This window comes from Micropterus salmoides, unplaced genomic scaffold (genome assembly GCF_014851395.1).
Source record: "Micropterus salmoides isolate LMB-PRFRI ecotype aquatic unplaced genomic scaffold, ASM1485139v1 Ms_hic_scaffold_9, whole genome shotgun sequence".
Classification (NCBI taxonomy): domain Eukaryota; kingdom Metazoa; phylum Chordata; class Actinopteri; order Centrarchiformes; family Centrarchidae; genus Micropterus; species Micropterus salmoides.
Window position 1 is genome coordinate 19,205,492 of NW_024044681.1, and position 14,549 is coordinate 19,220,040.

Genomic DNA, 14,549 nt, shown 5'->3' on the forward strand with positions numbered 1-14,549 from the left:
TATATATATATATATATATATATATATACAGTTGCAAGAGCTTCATATCCACTCGAAATGTAGGCTTATTAGGCCATCTAAAATAAATAAATGAAAACTAAGGACATTTACTCTTTCGTTTTAGTTCGTTTTAGCTAGTTTTGCAAACCTACAACACAGTTTTAGTTAGTTATAATTTTTTTGTAAAGCCTCGTTTTTATTTTATTTCAGTTAACAATAATGTTTTTTTCACATCTAGTTTTTATTATTTCGTTTGTCTTCGTTAACGATTATAACCTTGGTCCTGATGCAGACTTTGTAGCTCTTTATACTATGTCACCTGACATCTATTTCCCTATGACATTTGCACGTAAAATAACACACTATCTTTACACGATGTAAGTCAGAGACTAAATGGTGTGAAATGACACACGAAAAGCAAAAAAGGAATTGTGATAACATGCAAAATTACTTAAGACAGTGGCATGTTATTCATACACCATGTGGTGATGCCAGGTCTGGCGGGGTTTTCTGCACTCTACTGTGTGTACTCTTGTACGCACTTCATAATGCATATTGCACTGCTGAATGTCCGGAAAAGAAGTTGAAGCAGAAGGCAAGGCAACAGATGGACAGCGGTAATGTCAGAGAATTACATGAAAAAATAATATTTTCTGGTTCTTCAACTTGTTTGAGATTTAAAAAAACATAAAATAAAAAAAAGGGTCACAAATCTTTAGTCGATCAAGTAACCGGTATGCTGAGTGCAATAGTAAAAATGTTCAAGGTAAGCTCTATCTCTTCATCACTCGTGTTTGAAAGGGTTTTCAGAACTGCATTAACATGGTAATGCCCAAATACATTCCATCCCTGATTATATAGTTGTCTTTATTTTCATATTTCTTTTAGTTTGGCAAAATGACTGGCACAAGAATTACATGGCAGCATTAAGCAGCCAGAAGTTTGACAGCCTCGTGAAGATGTGTCCTGATTTCTATGGCTGTAAGAGCCACATGGCAGCATTTGTCTTGATAAGAGGTAAGCACTTCAGGTATGGGAAGTTTATTTTCCTTCTTTTTAAAATGCTTATTTTTGTTTGGCCGCTCGTTCAATATGATAAGGTGCAGGACGTGTGTTCATGTTTGTAAATGAGAAAAGAAGGACACTGGAGCAGGAAATGTGGGTGGTTGTTAAAAGTCTGCAGCTCGTGTGTTGTGTAGCTGCTGTCTGGCTCAGTGTGACTGACTGCTCTGACAAAAAAAAGAGCAATTTCATTTCAAATGGTCTTTAAAAGGAAGACATTGACTTTAAGATAATTAACAGTATTGTGGATGATAATTGAATACATTTCTGGTTATGTCCATATACTTACAGTATTTTTCTTCATGCTCAGAATAATACCGTCACCACCTTCCAGCCACGATCTTGACATTTAAATGCTGGAGAGCTGTTATTTCTTTCTTTTATTTATTCAAGGAAATCTGTCTGATTGATTATGACTTGCGTGTCCTTTCAGTCACAGTTTGAATGGAGACTGATGAGAATGGCATTTCACTCTTTCTAGCTTCAAGGTCTTTAATATTCTATACGGCTATTAAAATGTATTGTTAAACACGTGTCATCACTTGTTACTGGGGCTCACCTTGTTAAATGACCTTCGCACATTATTCCCCATGTCAGTCATATCTCTGTTGTCCTGTCTGTAGCTGTTTACTAAAATGACAAAGTGTATATTAAATTGGAAAGACAAAATGTTTTGTTTCCTCCATAGAAGTGTTAGATACAGGGGGTCGGCCATGTGAGAGTTACAAGGTGGTGGCGTTGGGAGCTGGCAGCTCAAGCTGCAAAAAGTGGCTTTGCTACAATGGGACGATGGTGCATGACTGCCACGCCATCATCATCGCCAGACGGGCTCTCCTAAGGTGAAAACTGCTAATGTGATTTCCAAGGTTAAAGAACCACCTCATGTAAATCTGAGTTTGAATGAGTGAAAGTGTGAGAGTAGGGAATGTTCAGTTTACAAAATCTTAAAAGTTAAATGTATAAATATTGCCTTTGCCTTATTAATCATTGTGATGAAGTCATGACATGCCTTTTCCTCTCGTTAGAGCAGGCAGTCTGGACCAGCCTGCTCACTCTCTATCATTGTTGGTGCTTCTGGTGAATTGAAAGTGGGTCAAAGTGAGAATGGTATTTTCTGGCTTGTGTTCAGGTTTCTCTACAAACAGCTTCTGCTGTTCTTTGATGCTGATCCAAAGGCCAAGGAGAACTGTATTTTTGAGAGTAGTACAGACAGCCACCAGCTTCAGGTCAAACCCAAGATCAGTCTGCATCTCTACACCAATCAGTGTCCTGAAGGAGCAGCTAAGAACTTCTGCTTCAAGTACAGCAGTCTGTTATTTCAATATCCTTATTTGTGATGTGATGTGTGTGATGTATTTGCGGTGTGTATTTAAAATACCTTGGTATGACAAAAAAATTAAGGATTTAATTCCAAAACAGTATTTATTATTATTAAAACTCAAAATAGTAAGAACTGGAACCTGGAATAAAAGTTAATTTATATTTATGCCTCCATGCCGGCGACAGCTGTAGCCGGAGGCATTATGTTTTCGTTATGGCATTATTTCTGTCCATCCCATTCTTGTGAATGTGATATCTCAGGAGTGCCTTGAGGGAATTTATCCAAATTTGGCAAGGATGAACTGATTTAGAATTTGGTCGTCAAAGGTCACAGTGACCTCAAAACACATTTTTGGCCATAACTCGAGAATTCATATACTGCTTACAAGAAAATTTCACACAAATTGAAAAAATGATGAAGTGATGACATTTTATATTTAAAAGGTCAAAGTTCAGCTTCATGTGACATCATAATATTCGTGACTGCGATATCTCAAGAATGCCTTGAAGGAACTTCTTCACATTTGTCACTTTTGGTCCATTTACACTCAAGGATGGACTGATTTGCTGGTCAAAGGTCAACTTAACTGTGACATCATAATGTCCATCAGTTAACACTGTGCCTCAGGAACAGAAGGGGAGATTGTGACTATGTTTCACAGTTGGTTGGACAGTAGTCGGACTGGCTTTCCTCCATCTAATTCATTCTGCCTTTCACTTCCTGCCTCCTTCTGAATTTCGTGCGTCATTGAGGTTACGTGACTGCGAACAGTGTATTGGAGCGTGCTTAGCTAATCATGATCCAGTGATATATGTTTGTTTCATTTTACTTGTGTTTGATTGGTGTAGATTTGTGAGGAGGTGGGTGTTAGGGGACAGGCGACAGGAGTCTGGAGTGAGAGTGTAGCCACTTTCATATGCAGATCAGTGCAGAAAGATTATCGGCATTTATGTCACATTCACTTATTCATACTGAACAAAAGTTTTCACCTTTATCTCGTGTGAAAAGGCCTTTATCCCGCAATCATGTTTGCATGTATGCTTTCTCATAGCGGTCTGGCTTTACAGGAACCAGCGGAATGTCGGCTGTGGCTTTTCACAAACAGATCGTTCCGTCTTTCTGTCTCGTGTCTGTCACCAACTTTCCCTGCTCAGAGGTGGATAAAATCTGCTCTGTACCTTTCATAAAGTAAAGATTGGCGCAATACCTCTGTGAAATAAGGCAGCGTGAAAGCTAGTGTTAGGAGCTAATTACAAAAATTGGACTAGAAGTGTTTTTAGCTTTTAGCTGGGTAGTTGGCGGTCCAGTCGAGTGTCTGACACACTGTCAGATCTTCTGATTGTCCTGCCGTCCTCCCCAGAGATCAAGGAGAACGATCCATAGGCTGTATAAAAAAGGTTTATCCCACAAAAGCTGTGATGCTGTGGCAGTGAGCAGCTTTTAAGTTGAATGATTAAGCATTTTGCAAGTTTATAAAACAATTTATTTTTATTTTTTAAGTACATTTAATAGCAATAATATAACTTTGTTTCAAATTTCCCTCTTTTTTTTAAGTTTGCAAATGACATAATACCTTATTATCTCAATTAAAAGGGTTTGGCCGGTGAATTTTTTCATCTACCAGCCACCTTGGCAGGTGACCAAAAAAATTAATTATCAGAAAAAAAATTCAGACATACAGAAACTCTCCTACTTACTGGGAGATTACCCTCAGAAATTATTGCAGCAAAATGTATCTCCTTATGAAATGAACTGAGAACAACCACTGGAAACTCAGACTAGGGCTGAACGATTAATTGCATTTGGGATATTATTGCAATATGATTCTTCTCCACCGTTACTCATAATAATAATTCATGCAATTCATGCATCACCTAATTTCATCATAACAGAGGCCTGGCCTACAAGAAAGAACAGTGTATGTTTAATATATCTAATATTGTGTTGGTCATACTATACACTTGATTTATTGCTTGTCAAAATAGAATAATACAGGAGGTAAAGAGCTTAGAAATGTATTGCATATTAAATCGCAATTGCAATATTGGTAAAAAAAAAATTCAATTAGATTATTTTCCAAAATCTAAATCAGACTAATATACAAAATAAATAATTGTTGTTGTTTGTATACAATTACTGTGATATTATCAAAACTATCAGTATAATTATTGTTGTTTGTTATTTTTTAAATAATTGTTACTTGGTAGGAGAATATGCTACTGCATGTCAAAAAGCATGACATATTTTCAATTTAAGATATAACAACATTGGTGAACCTAAACATTGACGCCAATAAAGCATACTGAATTGAATTGAAAATTGAGAGGCCATGCATCTAAAGATGCCAGGAGAAGACAACAGCACCACATTTTGTGTAGCTATACTATACTTCAATTGTTACTACTTTACTACATCTTTATTTAATAATCAAATATTGTACCACGTGTTAGCCAATACATCTGTGAAAATCCTTTATTAAACAGTTTAAAGAGGTGGTATTATGCTCATTTTCAGGTTCAAAATCTTAATTAGGGGTGGTACTAGAACAGGTTTACATGATTTAATTTTCAAAAAACACCATATTTTTCTCATACTGCACATTGCTGCAGCTCCTCTTTTCACCCTATGTGTTGTACGCTCTGCTCTTGAGCTACAGCGTGATGCATCTTACTTATACAAAATCTTTGTTGGGAGTTGCACATGCGCAGTATCCAGGTAAGGACTACTAGCCAATCAGAAGCAGAGAAGGGTGGGTCGTAAGAAACAAGGTAGTGTGATCCAAATCAAAGCCGCTTCAGACTGCGACCGTAACCTAGCAGATGGTATAAGTTACTCTCAAGTCCACAACCACACAACATCATTGTTCCACATTTTACCATAAACCACTACAAAAATCACCATATTTCAACTCAATTTTAAAAATGCTACCATAGCGCAAATCGATAGACTCAACTCTACTCGGCCCTGTTCTGTTTTCCATTGCATTGCAAGTAGTACCCAGAGATGGTACGTAGCTTGTCGTCATAGCGATGCCACACACAACTGCCGCGACGTAATGTTCAATGCGACACACAAACCAGCGATCCACACAGCTTTCTCTTTTTTAAGTTAAAACTTTTCAACATTACTCAGAATGTAAAGACAGATAAGCGGTATGAAAACCTTCCAGCTGCCTTTCCTCTGCCGTTGTTGTCTTGTCCTCATACGCTCCTCCCGCGGGTTGGCACAGGCTTCCCCCGCAGCCACTTGCGGAGCTCCTCAACTACATTTTTGTTCGGCCATCACTTCTCGTAAAACTGTCAATATTCGAAATGTACACAGTTGATTTCTCACCTCAAAACTTCTCAGAAGTGGATTTAGTGATAAAATTACATACAAAAACTATAAAATATAATACTTTGTTGCTGGCCTCTGTCTGGTGCACGCAATGATGATGCAGTGAATAGTGAATATTCTCTGACCGATCAGTAGTCTGTTGTGTTTTCACGTTACATTTTAGTATCCCTCGCTTGGAACCTCGACGGAGGTGAGGTGATACGAAAAAAAGTACTTGGAAGCAGGTACAGGTACAACATTTCTACAATGGGAAACCAAACAAAGGCGAGTCGAGCCAAAGGGCCTCCGCTCAGACTAACTTGGTTTGAGGGCGTGCCTGACACCGCTAGCCGCTTGGCAAGCTTTATGACGCGTTTTCATTGTGACGTCACAAGTAAAGGAAGTGAAGGGCTGGACTACCAACGAGCTGTTTTCAAGCGGTTCAGAGCAGAGCTTTCTGTGGGAGATGGGAACTCCCTTTGAGCCAGACTTTGGGCTTTTTCACTTTGCAAACCTGTTACGTGCAAAAAAAAAAAGATATAACTCAATAAAGGAGAGAGGAAAAGCTAAAAAGCATAATACCACCTCTTTAACCTCCCATTAAACAAAAATATGCACTTTATACCTTTTTATTCAAGTCCTTCCAAATATTGACTACTTCATATTATGAGTCTTGACAGACATGGATATGGCATAAATCGACGGGACGGGAATTCTAATTTATCTCTGTAATTTCTGCTGTAATGGGTAGTCAATTTGAAATCCATGTAATTATGAGTAAATCAGAATTTTTGCTCTGGTTTAGAATGGCATCTAAATGACAACATGTCATGTCTACAATGTTATGTCTTGTGTAGGGGCTCTGCGAACAGCACTTGGACAGCCATGAAGCTGCATTATCATGCCAATGGCCGGCTGGTCCCTGTAGCCTACCTAAACCCAAGTCTCTGGGGTGCCAAAGTCTGCTGCCTGTCTGGTAATGACAAGCTGTGTCGCTGGACTGTCACTGGCGTTCAGGGTGCATTACTGAGCCACTTCATCCAGCCACTCTACATCACCAGCATGGTGCTAGGTAATGAGCCTCAAAGCAATTATTTGATTTCTGGAGTTTCGTAAGAAGATTGTACGGCAAATATAAAGCTATAACCAGAAGTGCCCTGCTTTCAGCCTAGAAGTAGTCTAACAAATAACTCCTTGTAAAACCATGTGTCTTTAAAAAAAAAACACAAAAAAAAAACATAACAAGTTAGTGAGCTTTAAAGTCTCTTCCTGTTTACTTTATGCTAAGCTAAGTAAATTGGCTGCTGACCATAGCTCCACATTTAGTGTGACAAGAGTGAAGGTAAATAAGAGTATTTCCAAAAATATTCCTTTTCATTTCAGATGGAAGTCACTGCAAGTTATCTTAGGTTGGTGTTTTGTTAACACAGTAAAGATTCGTATTTTACATCCAGGTGGTATTATTTCCTTTTGTCATAAACAGTAAGTCAGATGTTTTTTTAAATTAGTAATCTGAAGCTGTTAAGCTGACATGCTTTGTTCAATATGTAATGTTATATGGATGAATTTCTTTCATCTGTGGGTTTAACTATTTAAGCAAATACTGAGCTTATTGTGTTCATTTAGGGGGCCAGAAGCTATTTAATGAGGAAGTGTCCATTACCAACAAGCAACTGGATGATGGATTGGAGGACCTTCTCCCGCAGTCCTACAAAAAACACAACATCATCTTTCTCTCTGGCGACTACGTGGGGCCTGTTGTGACCCCCCCGCAACATGACAATCTCAGCATCAACTGGTGCCTCGACGACAAGGATATTGAAGTGCTGAATAGTAGCAAGGGCTTCATCATTGATGGGTAAGATGCAGATGCATTGTACAAGAAATCAGTCTTATGTGCATCATTTTGGAAACTGCATGATGTTCAAATTTCACACAGTTTAAGGAGTGAAGTAAATGTGCTGTAACTCGTCCCTGCATCAAAAGTGTGGGACCGGTGTGATGTCCTTTACTCACTCCTCTTGCAGAGATTCTTGACCTGACTATAGTTTACTTCCATTTGATGTTAGTCCTGGGGATAGATTAGAACTGCTGGCAGAGCCTGATGCAGTTTGCTTGTTTGACTGTCTCAGTGAGGCCCATGGCTCCTGCTGATGTCAAGTAGCTGGAGTGTGACACAGACGTGGCTCTCACTGGAGGCTGTGTTGTCCTCTAGCAGAGATTACAGCCAAAAATAGATTTGAGATCCTGCTTGACTCACAGTGTTGCTGCGTATTTCAGCTTCTGACCTGCAGCCTGAACTATTAGGTTTAGGCGACACCATGGTTTAAGTGGCAAGATGAGCTTTGCAGCCCGTTCCAAACAATAAACTATAAATAGACAAAGAAAAATCTGCTTCTGGTAATACAGATAATACATTTTAGAGCAAGAATACAGGACACAAAGTGTGCAGGGAGGAGGTAAAGAGGAATTACAAGGATGGCAAGAACACCTACTGGAAAGAACTCCCACCCAAATTATAGCTTGAAAACAAAAGGAGATGCTGCTTGTGTCACACGAGACTCTACTGATGTAGAAGTAGCATGCCAATTATTCCTAGGTACTTTTAGCTATGGTTTTCACCACTGAAGTAGTTCTAAAAACACTGGCTTGAACCCAAATATCTTGAATTATGCCTAGAAGAATCAACTATATGTGGAATGTATTAGTAATAAAAAAAACAAAGAAGTTTTGAGTGGGATGAGGAATGTAATGGGCTGTAGACATTGTAGTTGTCTTGGAATAGAACTTAAAGCAGGGGTGGCCAAACTGCGTCCCACTTTTAATGGCCCTAGGTGAAATTTTAAACTAGAACTTGGCATCACACACAACACATCCACCAGTAAGCTCAGGGGATAATTATGGTGACGTTTTTAACCCAAACTCACCAATGGAAAAGGCACAGTTCGTCCTGAGCGACAGCCACTTAGCTTTCCAGCAGCGCACTCGCCAGACTACAGGAGGTAACTCAGGTCTCAACTCAACTAAAAATAAGTATTTTTTGTTTGTTTGCTGGGATCCAGAAGAGAAGGTTCTTGTTGAGATAATGGACTGGATAATTAAGTAAGGTGGAGAGATTGTCATGTACTGGAAGACATGGGTCCTCTGTACAAACAATGTTTTTGTGTAAATACACTGAATGACAACATCGTTTATATTAAAGGATCCCTAAATGAGCTGAATGTTATTCTTTCATTTAGCTTATTTCAGACCCTGCCTACAAAGATGGATTACTAGTTGATGAGAACATTTACCTGAGTTGATTAAACATGACAGAACCGAAAAATAGGATGTTAGCGAGTGGATGCCGAAAATTCAGAATTAGACCCACGACTTCTTTGTGGCCCACATTCACAAAAGTTTGGCCACCCCTGCACAACCATCTACTAATGTAAGCTTATATTAATGCTTTCAATGCCCCCTGAACTGTCTTTATTGACAACTCCGGGCTTCTCACCAGTGGTCTCTTCCCCAGAGTTCCACTCTAGGGTTTCCCCCAGGAAGTTGTTTAGCAGTAGCAGTAAGTGCTGCCTGTGGGAAACCTTGTCTTCTCTCAGTCAGCCAGACCTCACATGAGATTTTTGCTGTAACCGCAAAGAAGAATTGACTTGCCAAACACATTTTTATGTTCAGCACAGCAAAGCCTCTGAAGCAGAGACAACTTCCTCCAAAATAGTTTTGGGGATGGAAACATTGTTAACAGGCAGTCACTAAATAGGGTGGTCGGTCGGAAGGTGTTGGGATTAGTGGGGGACATCTCTATTTTTAGTAGCGTAGGTTTTTCTAATTTCACCATTTTGTTCTTCTTTCCCCTCAGTTCTCTTTTCCCCACATTCGCACACACCTACACCTTTGCTGGAAACACAGCAGCTTGCCTTGTCTCTTTCTGTCTAACTTTCCCCATATGTGTTTGTGCTGCGTCTTGTAAAGTAATAGATTGCATCTGTTTCTGTGTTTTTTGTGGGAAACACTGGATTTATTGGTGGGGAAGTGTGTGTGTTAGTCACACTACAAAGCAAGTCTATGTCTTATTTCACTGGGCTACTAACTCTAATTGACATGCTAATAGCACAGATAACCATAACAGCTTTTTTGATGTGTTTGTATCATATGTTGTAGCTAGATACAGTATACCCTCATATCATGCAAAAGAAGCCAACAAACCAATGTACATTAATCAACATGTAAACAGTGCATGATTCAAAACTTTTGTGCTTTTCAAATGTTTAAGAGATGGTTTTACATTTAAATTGGTTGACCTTTAAGGACATGAGCATTGTGTTTTGATAATATATGTAGAGGTAAGTTGTTTTTTTGATGTTAGGATACAGTCATTGGAATTTTAGTTATGGTGCACTTTCTTATTTCTCAGCTCTCCATCTGTGAGTGGGCCTGGCTTCTCCAGCAGACTTTGCAAGAGAGCCCTCTACAGTTATTTCCTCCGAGTTGCACAGCTGGGCGGGCATAGCAATCTGCTAGATCTTCCCACCTACCACAGGGCAAAGGTGTGTGTCAGCTATAGATTATTAAAACAATGCTCTGTGCTCACTCCTATAAACGTGGTACTATAAAACTATGTGTTGTTATGGTGAAAGTGCAGTGTGCACTCTCTCAACGGCTGGAGTGTTTGGTAACTTTGCTTCCGTGCAGTTTCTGGATGTTGTAAATGGTTTGTTGTTTTATAGGAGGAAGCCGTCGTCTACCAGACAGTCAAAGATCTGGTCAAGCAACCGTTTCTGAGCAACCGTGCAGGTCCCGGCAATTCAAAAAAGCTGGTGGACTGCTTTAGCACTTGAATATGCCCCCAGCAACAGGCCATGTAGAAGTTCATCCAAGTTCCTCTTGTGATTTTGTTTACTGTTGTTCTGTGCACTTCACTTACTGCCCTTAGCAGTAATTCTAGTTTTGTTTTATGTATAATAATGTTGATCTCAGTTTGTGTAGGTGTTTGAGGACAATAAAAGACACCCTACTGTTATGCACCAGAGTGAAGCAGTCAGTTTGTGTGAGTTGTGGGTGGAAAAACATTGCTTAAAGGCTCATTTTATTCTGACATGTCAAGTAGTATTGAGCAATATAATCGTCGTTTTGTAGCTAAAAGTTTGTGCTTTTTTACCAAAAAAATAATGCAACCTGCACTGGTGTGGAGAGGGCGTTATAAACAGGTGAGTATTTTGTGTTTTTATAATTCAGTGTAATTAACTGTCTTATGATTTAAAACATTCTGAGATCTTACTCATATTATTCTGATTGTTACAATTGCAGTGTGTTTGGGGTCAGCAGGTCAAATCAGCGGCTGAAGAACCAAAGACATGGTATGGACTTAAAACTTGTAAATTCTGTCCCCTCTAGCTTTTTGTTTTTTTTTATTATGAACCCTGTTCCTAAATTTATTAGTAGCTCGGTATCATTGAATCAGCTTTAACTGGCACGCTAACTGACAGCCCTGCACATGCCATTGATGTTGTAGAATTAAAAATAGTGTATTCAAATTAGGCAAAACAATACACAATGATGCATTTTCTCTTTTTGTTACATATATTTTCTGAATATCTGCTCATTTTACAATACACAGAATTTTGCAGTAGTATCATATGGCTTAACAGATTTTTCCTGATGTACTGTATATTAAAAAATATGGAACTTGAGCAATATACACATATACCATACAATTAATTCAAAACCTCTCTGCTAATAAATAATGATTTATAAAACTTAACAGAACAAGTGTCTGTTGCCAGTCTTTAGTGATGATTTGCAATACACGGTGCCAGACCATATAGAAACACCAGCAAAAGAAAGCCACCGAAATGCTATCTGTCAGACTTTATGGGGAGAAATGTATGCTGTGTGGCTTTCAGTTAATGTCTCGACAGTGCTGCCGATCAACTCCAATCAATGTGGTATATTTAAAATGTATATGAAGTATTTTGGATCATCACATGTTTATCACAACAGGGGTGTCAGAATTTACAAGAACAAGATACCAGTCACATTCAAAGATGGTGTGTTAGTCATTTCATGAAGTGATTACAGAGTTGTTGTAGAATAATTATTTGGTTTGACCTGAAGTGCACATTTCAGGCAGGAATAGAGGTAAACAAGGAACACGGGGAGACTTGCGTCATCTTAAAATTAAAATTTTATTATTTTTTCACACAAACTGTGTGGTACCGTGGTTCATTGTCACCATGGCTCCCACACTAGTTGCTTGGCAACCAACTGCTCCTTGGAGCTGATGCAACTTCTCATGTCTTTATAATTACAGGGTCTTTTACAGTATTTAGCAAAAACAAAAAAACAATAGAATTGCATGATTACATTATCTAATGACGCTAGAATACAATGATGCTTCGTTGTTAATTCTGCCTCTACGCTGCTTGGATTACATAAATCTAAATTGAAGTACAATACGTGTTAAGGCTGCTGTTTCAGTTTTAAAGCTTTTCATTATAGTTACTGGGATGTGCAAGTCTCTGCGTGTATGTATGCAAATGCATATGTACAGTGCACCCTGTGTGTTTTATCTTTGTTCTTGCTGGCCGAGCGAGTGATTCCTCCAGCCAGGTGTTGGCTTTATCCCCCTCTGGGAATTCAGAGCTCCTGTACCTGAGGGGCTTCTCTGGGCCCGAGGGAGAACCAGGGAATTCACAAAAAGGCCTGCAAGATAATTAAACATCTGAATAATTTAGAGGTGTGAAAAACATTTTCTCATATGTGGTTTGTGAATGTATTATTGGGAGTTGGGGGTTAAAGTTAAATTGAGCTATCAGATGGTGAAGGAAATGTTTAAGAAATAACAATTATGTCCATTCAGATGTGTTTAAACCAGCTTTCATGTAATTATTAAACGTCAGTTGCAGTGTGCAGAGCTGTATGCAGTGACCTTCACTGACAAACTGGCAGTGATGAAATAAAGTAAATGTCCCTGAAAACATTTTTATTAAAACTCTTTAAGAAATATAATTGAACCATAAAGTTTGGCTTTTTATCTTTATAACATGTTTTATATTTGTTTGTATACATTTTTTAACGTTGAACAGTAGCAAGGACATGTGCTGCTTTGGAGAGACTATGCTTCATTTTCTCACCCAGGTTTGGTCTCTTGCAGGATGAGTCTCTCTGGCTGGAGTCGGAGGAAACCGATGTGCTGTTTGTGGAACTGGACTTGACCGAGTGGACCGATGGTACTGATGGTCTTGGAGGATTGGATCTGGGTTTGGCTGTGATTCCAACTGACCCAGAGTTGCTCCCCTCTGGGTGACAACACCAAAAACAGGTAACAGAAATAAAACTTTCACAACACAGTGACAACACAAACCTAAACACATTGATGGACAGCCAAGGTGTTACATGGAAGCAGCTGTTCATTACTGGTGAGCTCAAGCTTTTGCATAGTACCAAGTTGTTTACAGATCACATATTTTAATTAGGAAATTTAAGAGAATATCTGAAAGTTACAACAAAAGTAACTTGAGTGATGTAATTAAGTCACATCATACTTTGTGTGGCTGTCGTACCAGAATATTCTTCAAGTCGAAAACGTCCAAAGCAGAGGTGAATCCTCCACTGTTTCCTGACATTTTCCTTCATCAGACAGTGGAAGAGGAAGAGGAAAAGTCCTGGAATATAAACCCAAGTGAGACAAGGTCATGCTCTTTGGACGACAAGGTTGAATCTTGGTTGGTAGCTCTTTTAGTTTTCAATTTGCACTTAAGCAAGGCATTGCTCTCGAAGAAGTATAAAGTGGAGGGCGTTGCATCACTCTCAGATAAAAAATAAAGTAACCTAACAAAGGCAGAGCCGAGGTAAAGGCAGTTGTGAAATACTTGCATCATTCAGCCTCTGTTTGATTTCCTGCTTTTTTTATCAGGGAGTTTTTTGGTTTCCTTTCAACTGTGAACGTGAAGTGGGCTGTTGGGGAAAACTGCATGTGTGTTTAGCAAACCTTCACTCAATAGGTAAACACACAGCAACACGTGCAACAGGCCTCATGCAAGAAGACCAAAAAAGTTAAGAGCACTTACTCGTATGAATGTTCGAAGTCAGATTCACCAAATCCTCTTACTGTAACTGCACAAATTTCTCTTAAATTGTTCATTTCAACTGTTTTAACTTAAGGGATGCCACCTGTTTATGAGGCTGTATAGTGATGTTGCACTGTCGGGTGCAACAGAGGATGATCCCTGACAACGAACTGCTTAAAGCAGCTGAACTGTACAAGTTGCCAATACAACACATTTGCTGTATTCTTAACATTTCTAGACATATATTATCCAGCATATATCAGTAATCATTTCTGTACAAAACAAACCTTGCAGGGTGTTAAGTCCAGCGAAGAGGTACAGCAAAACCACTCTGGCTGGCCCCCAGGTGAAGAAGCCAACAGTCCATGTTAGTCCTAGTAACAAGGTAATACTGGCAATTCCCTTCAGGTCACGCATCAGTCCCCTGCTGGTCCCAGCCGGCCTGTTGACTCGCATGTGGCGAATCTGGATCAGAACCACAATAAAAACCTAAAAGGAGAGGCGTAAATTACAGGAACAATAATGGAATAAAAGATAAGTTTCCAGGTGCCCTCAAATGGAAAATTTTGATGCAGGATAGGTTCTGATGTATATTTTATACTCAGTCCTGTGAGGTTACATGGGTTTCAAAGCCTGAAATGATCAGATTTTAAGATGTGCATTATATATTATTGGCTTTCAAGAATGGTCCAAAACAAGTGCTGTCTATTTGATAAGTCCTGCTGATATTCCTTCTGAAACTGTGTGCAAATTAGAAAGATAATTAGGATGCTGTGATAACCAAA

General features: G+C 39.0%; 2 protein-coding genes across 3 annotated transcripts in view; one reads left to right on the forward strand and one right to left on the reverse strand.

Moving 5' to 3' along the window:
• The window catches only part of adad2 (adenosine deaminase domain containing 2), an 18,160-nt gene extending 7,436 nt beyond the window's left edge, over window positions 1–10,724 (forward strand). For both annotated transcript variants that reach the window (XM_038709433.1, XM_038709434.1), the window contains exons 5-11: window positions 889–1,017; window positions 1,751–1,901; window positions 2,192–2,362; window positions 6,556–6,770; window positions 7,325–7,556; window positions 10,110–10,242; window positions 10,423–10,724. In XM_038709433.1, coding sequence (XP_038565361.1) covers window positions 889–1,017; window positions 1,751–1,901; window positions 2,192–2,362; window positions 6,556–6,770; window positions 7,325–7,556; window positions 10,110–10,242; window positions 10,423–10,533 — 1,142 coding nt within the window. In that variant the 3' untranslated portion in view covers window positions 10,534–10,724. The remainder of the gene's footprint in view (window positions 1–888; window positions 1,018–1,750; window positions 1,902–2,191; window positions 2,363–6,555; window positions 6,771–7,324; window positions 7,557–10,109; window positions 10,243–10,422) is intronic.
• A 1,229-nt stretch (window positions 10,725–11,953) lies between these two features.
• Window positions 11,954–14,245, reverse strand: LOC119895982 (adhesion G-protein coupled receptor G2-like). The gene is made up of 4 exons (XM_038709429.1): window positions 14,052–14,245; window positions 13,258–13,359; window positions 12,829–12,993; window positions 11,954–12,397 (listed from the first exon to the last, which is right to left on the reverse strand). Exons 1-4 carry the CDS (start codon window positions 14,218–14,220, stop codon window positions 12,261–12,263), a joined length of 573 nt encoding a protein of 190 aa, XP_038565357.1. The 5' UTR covers window positions 14,221–14,245; the 3' UTR covers window positions 11,954–12,260.
• Between the last annotated feature and the right edge of the window lie 304 nt (window positions 14,246–14,549).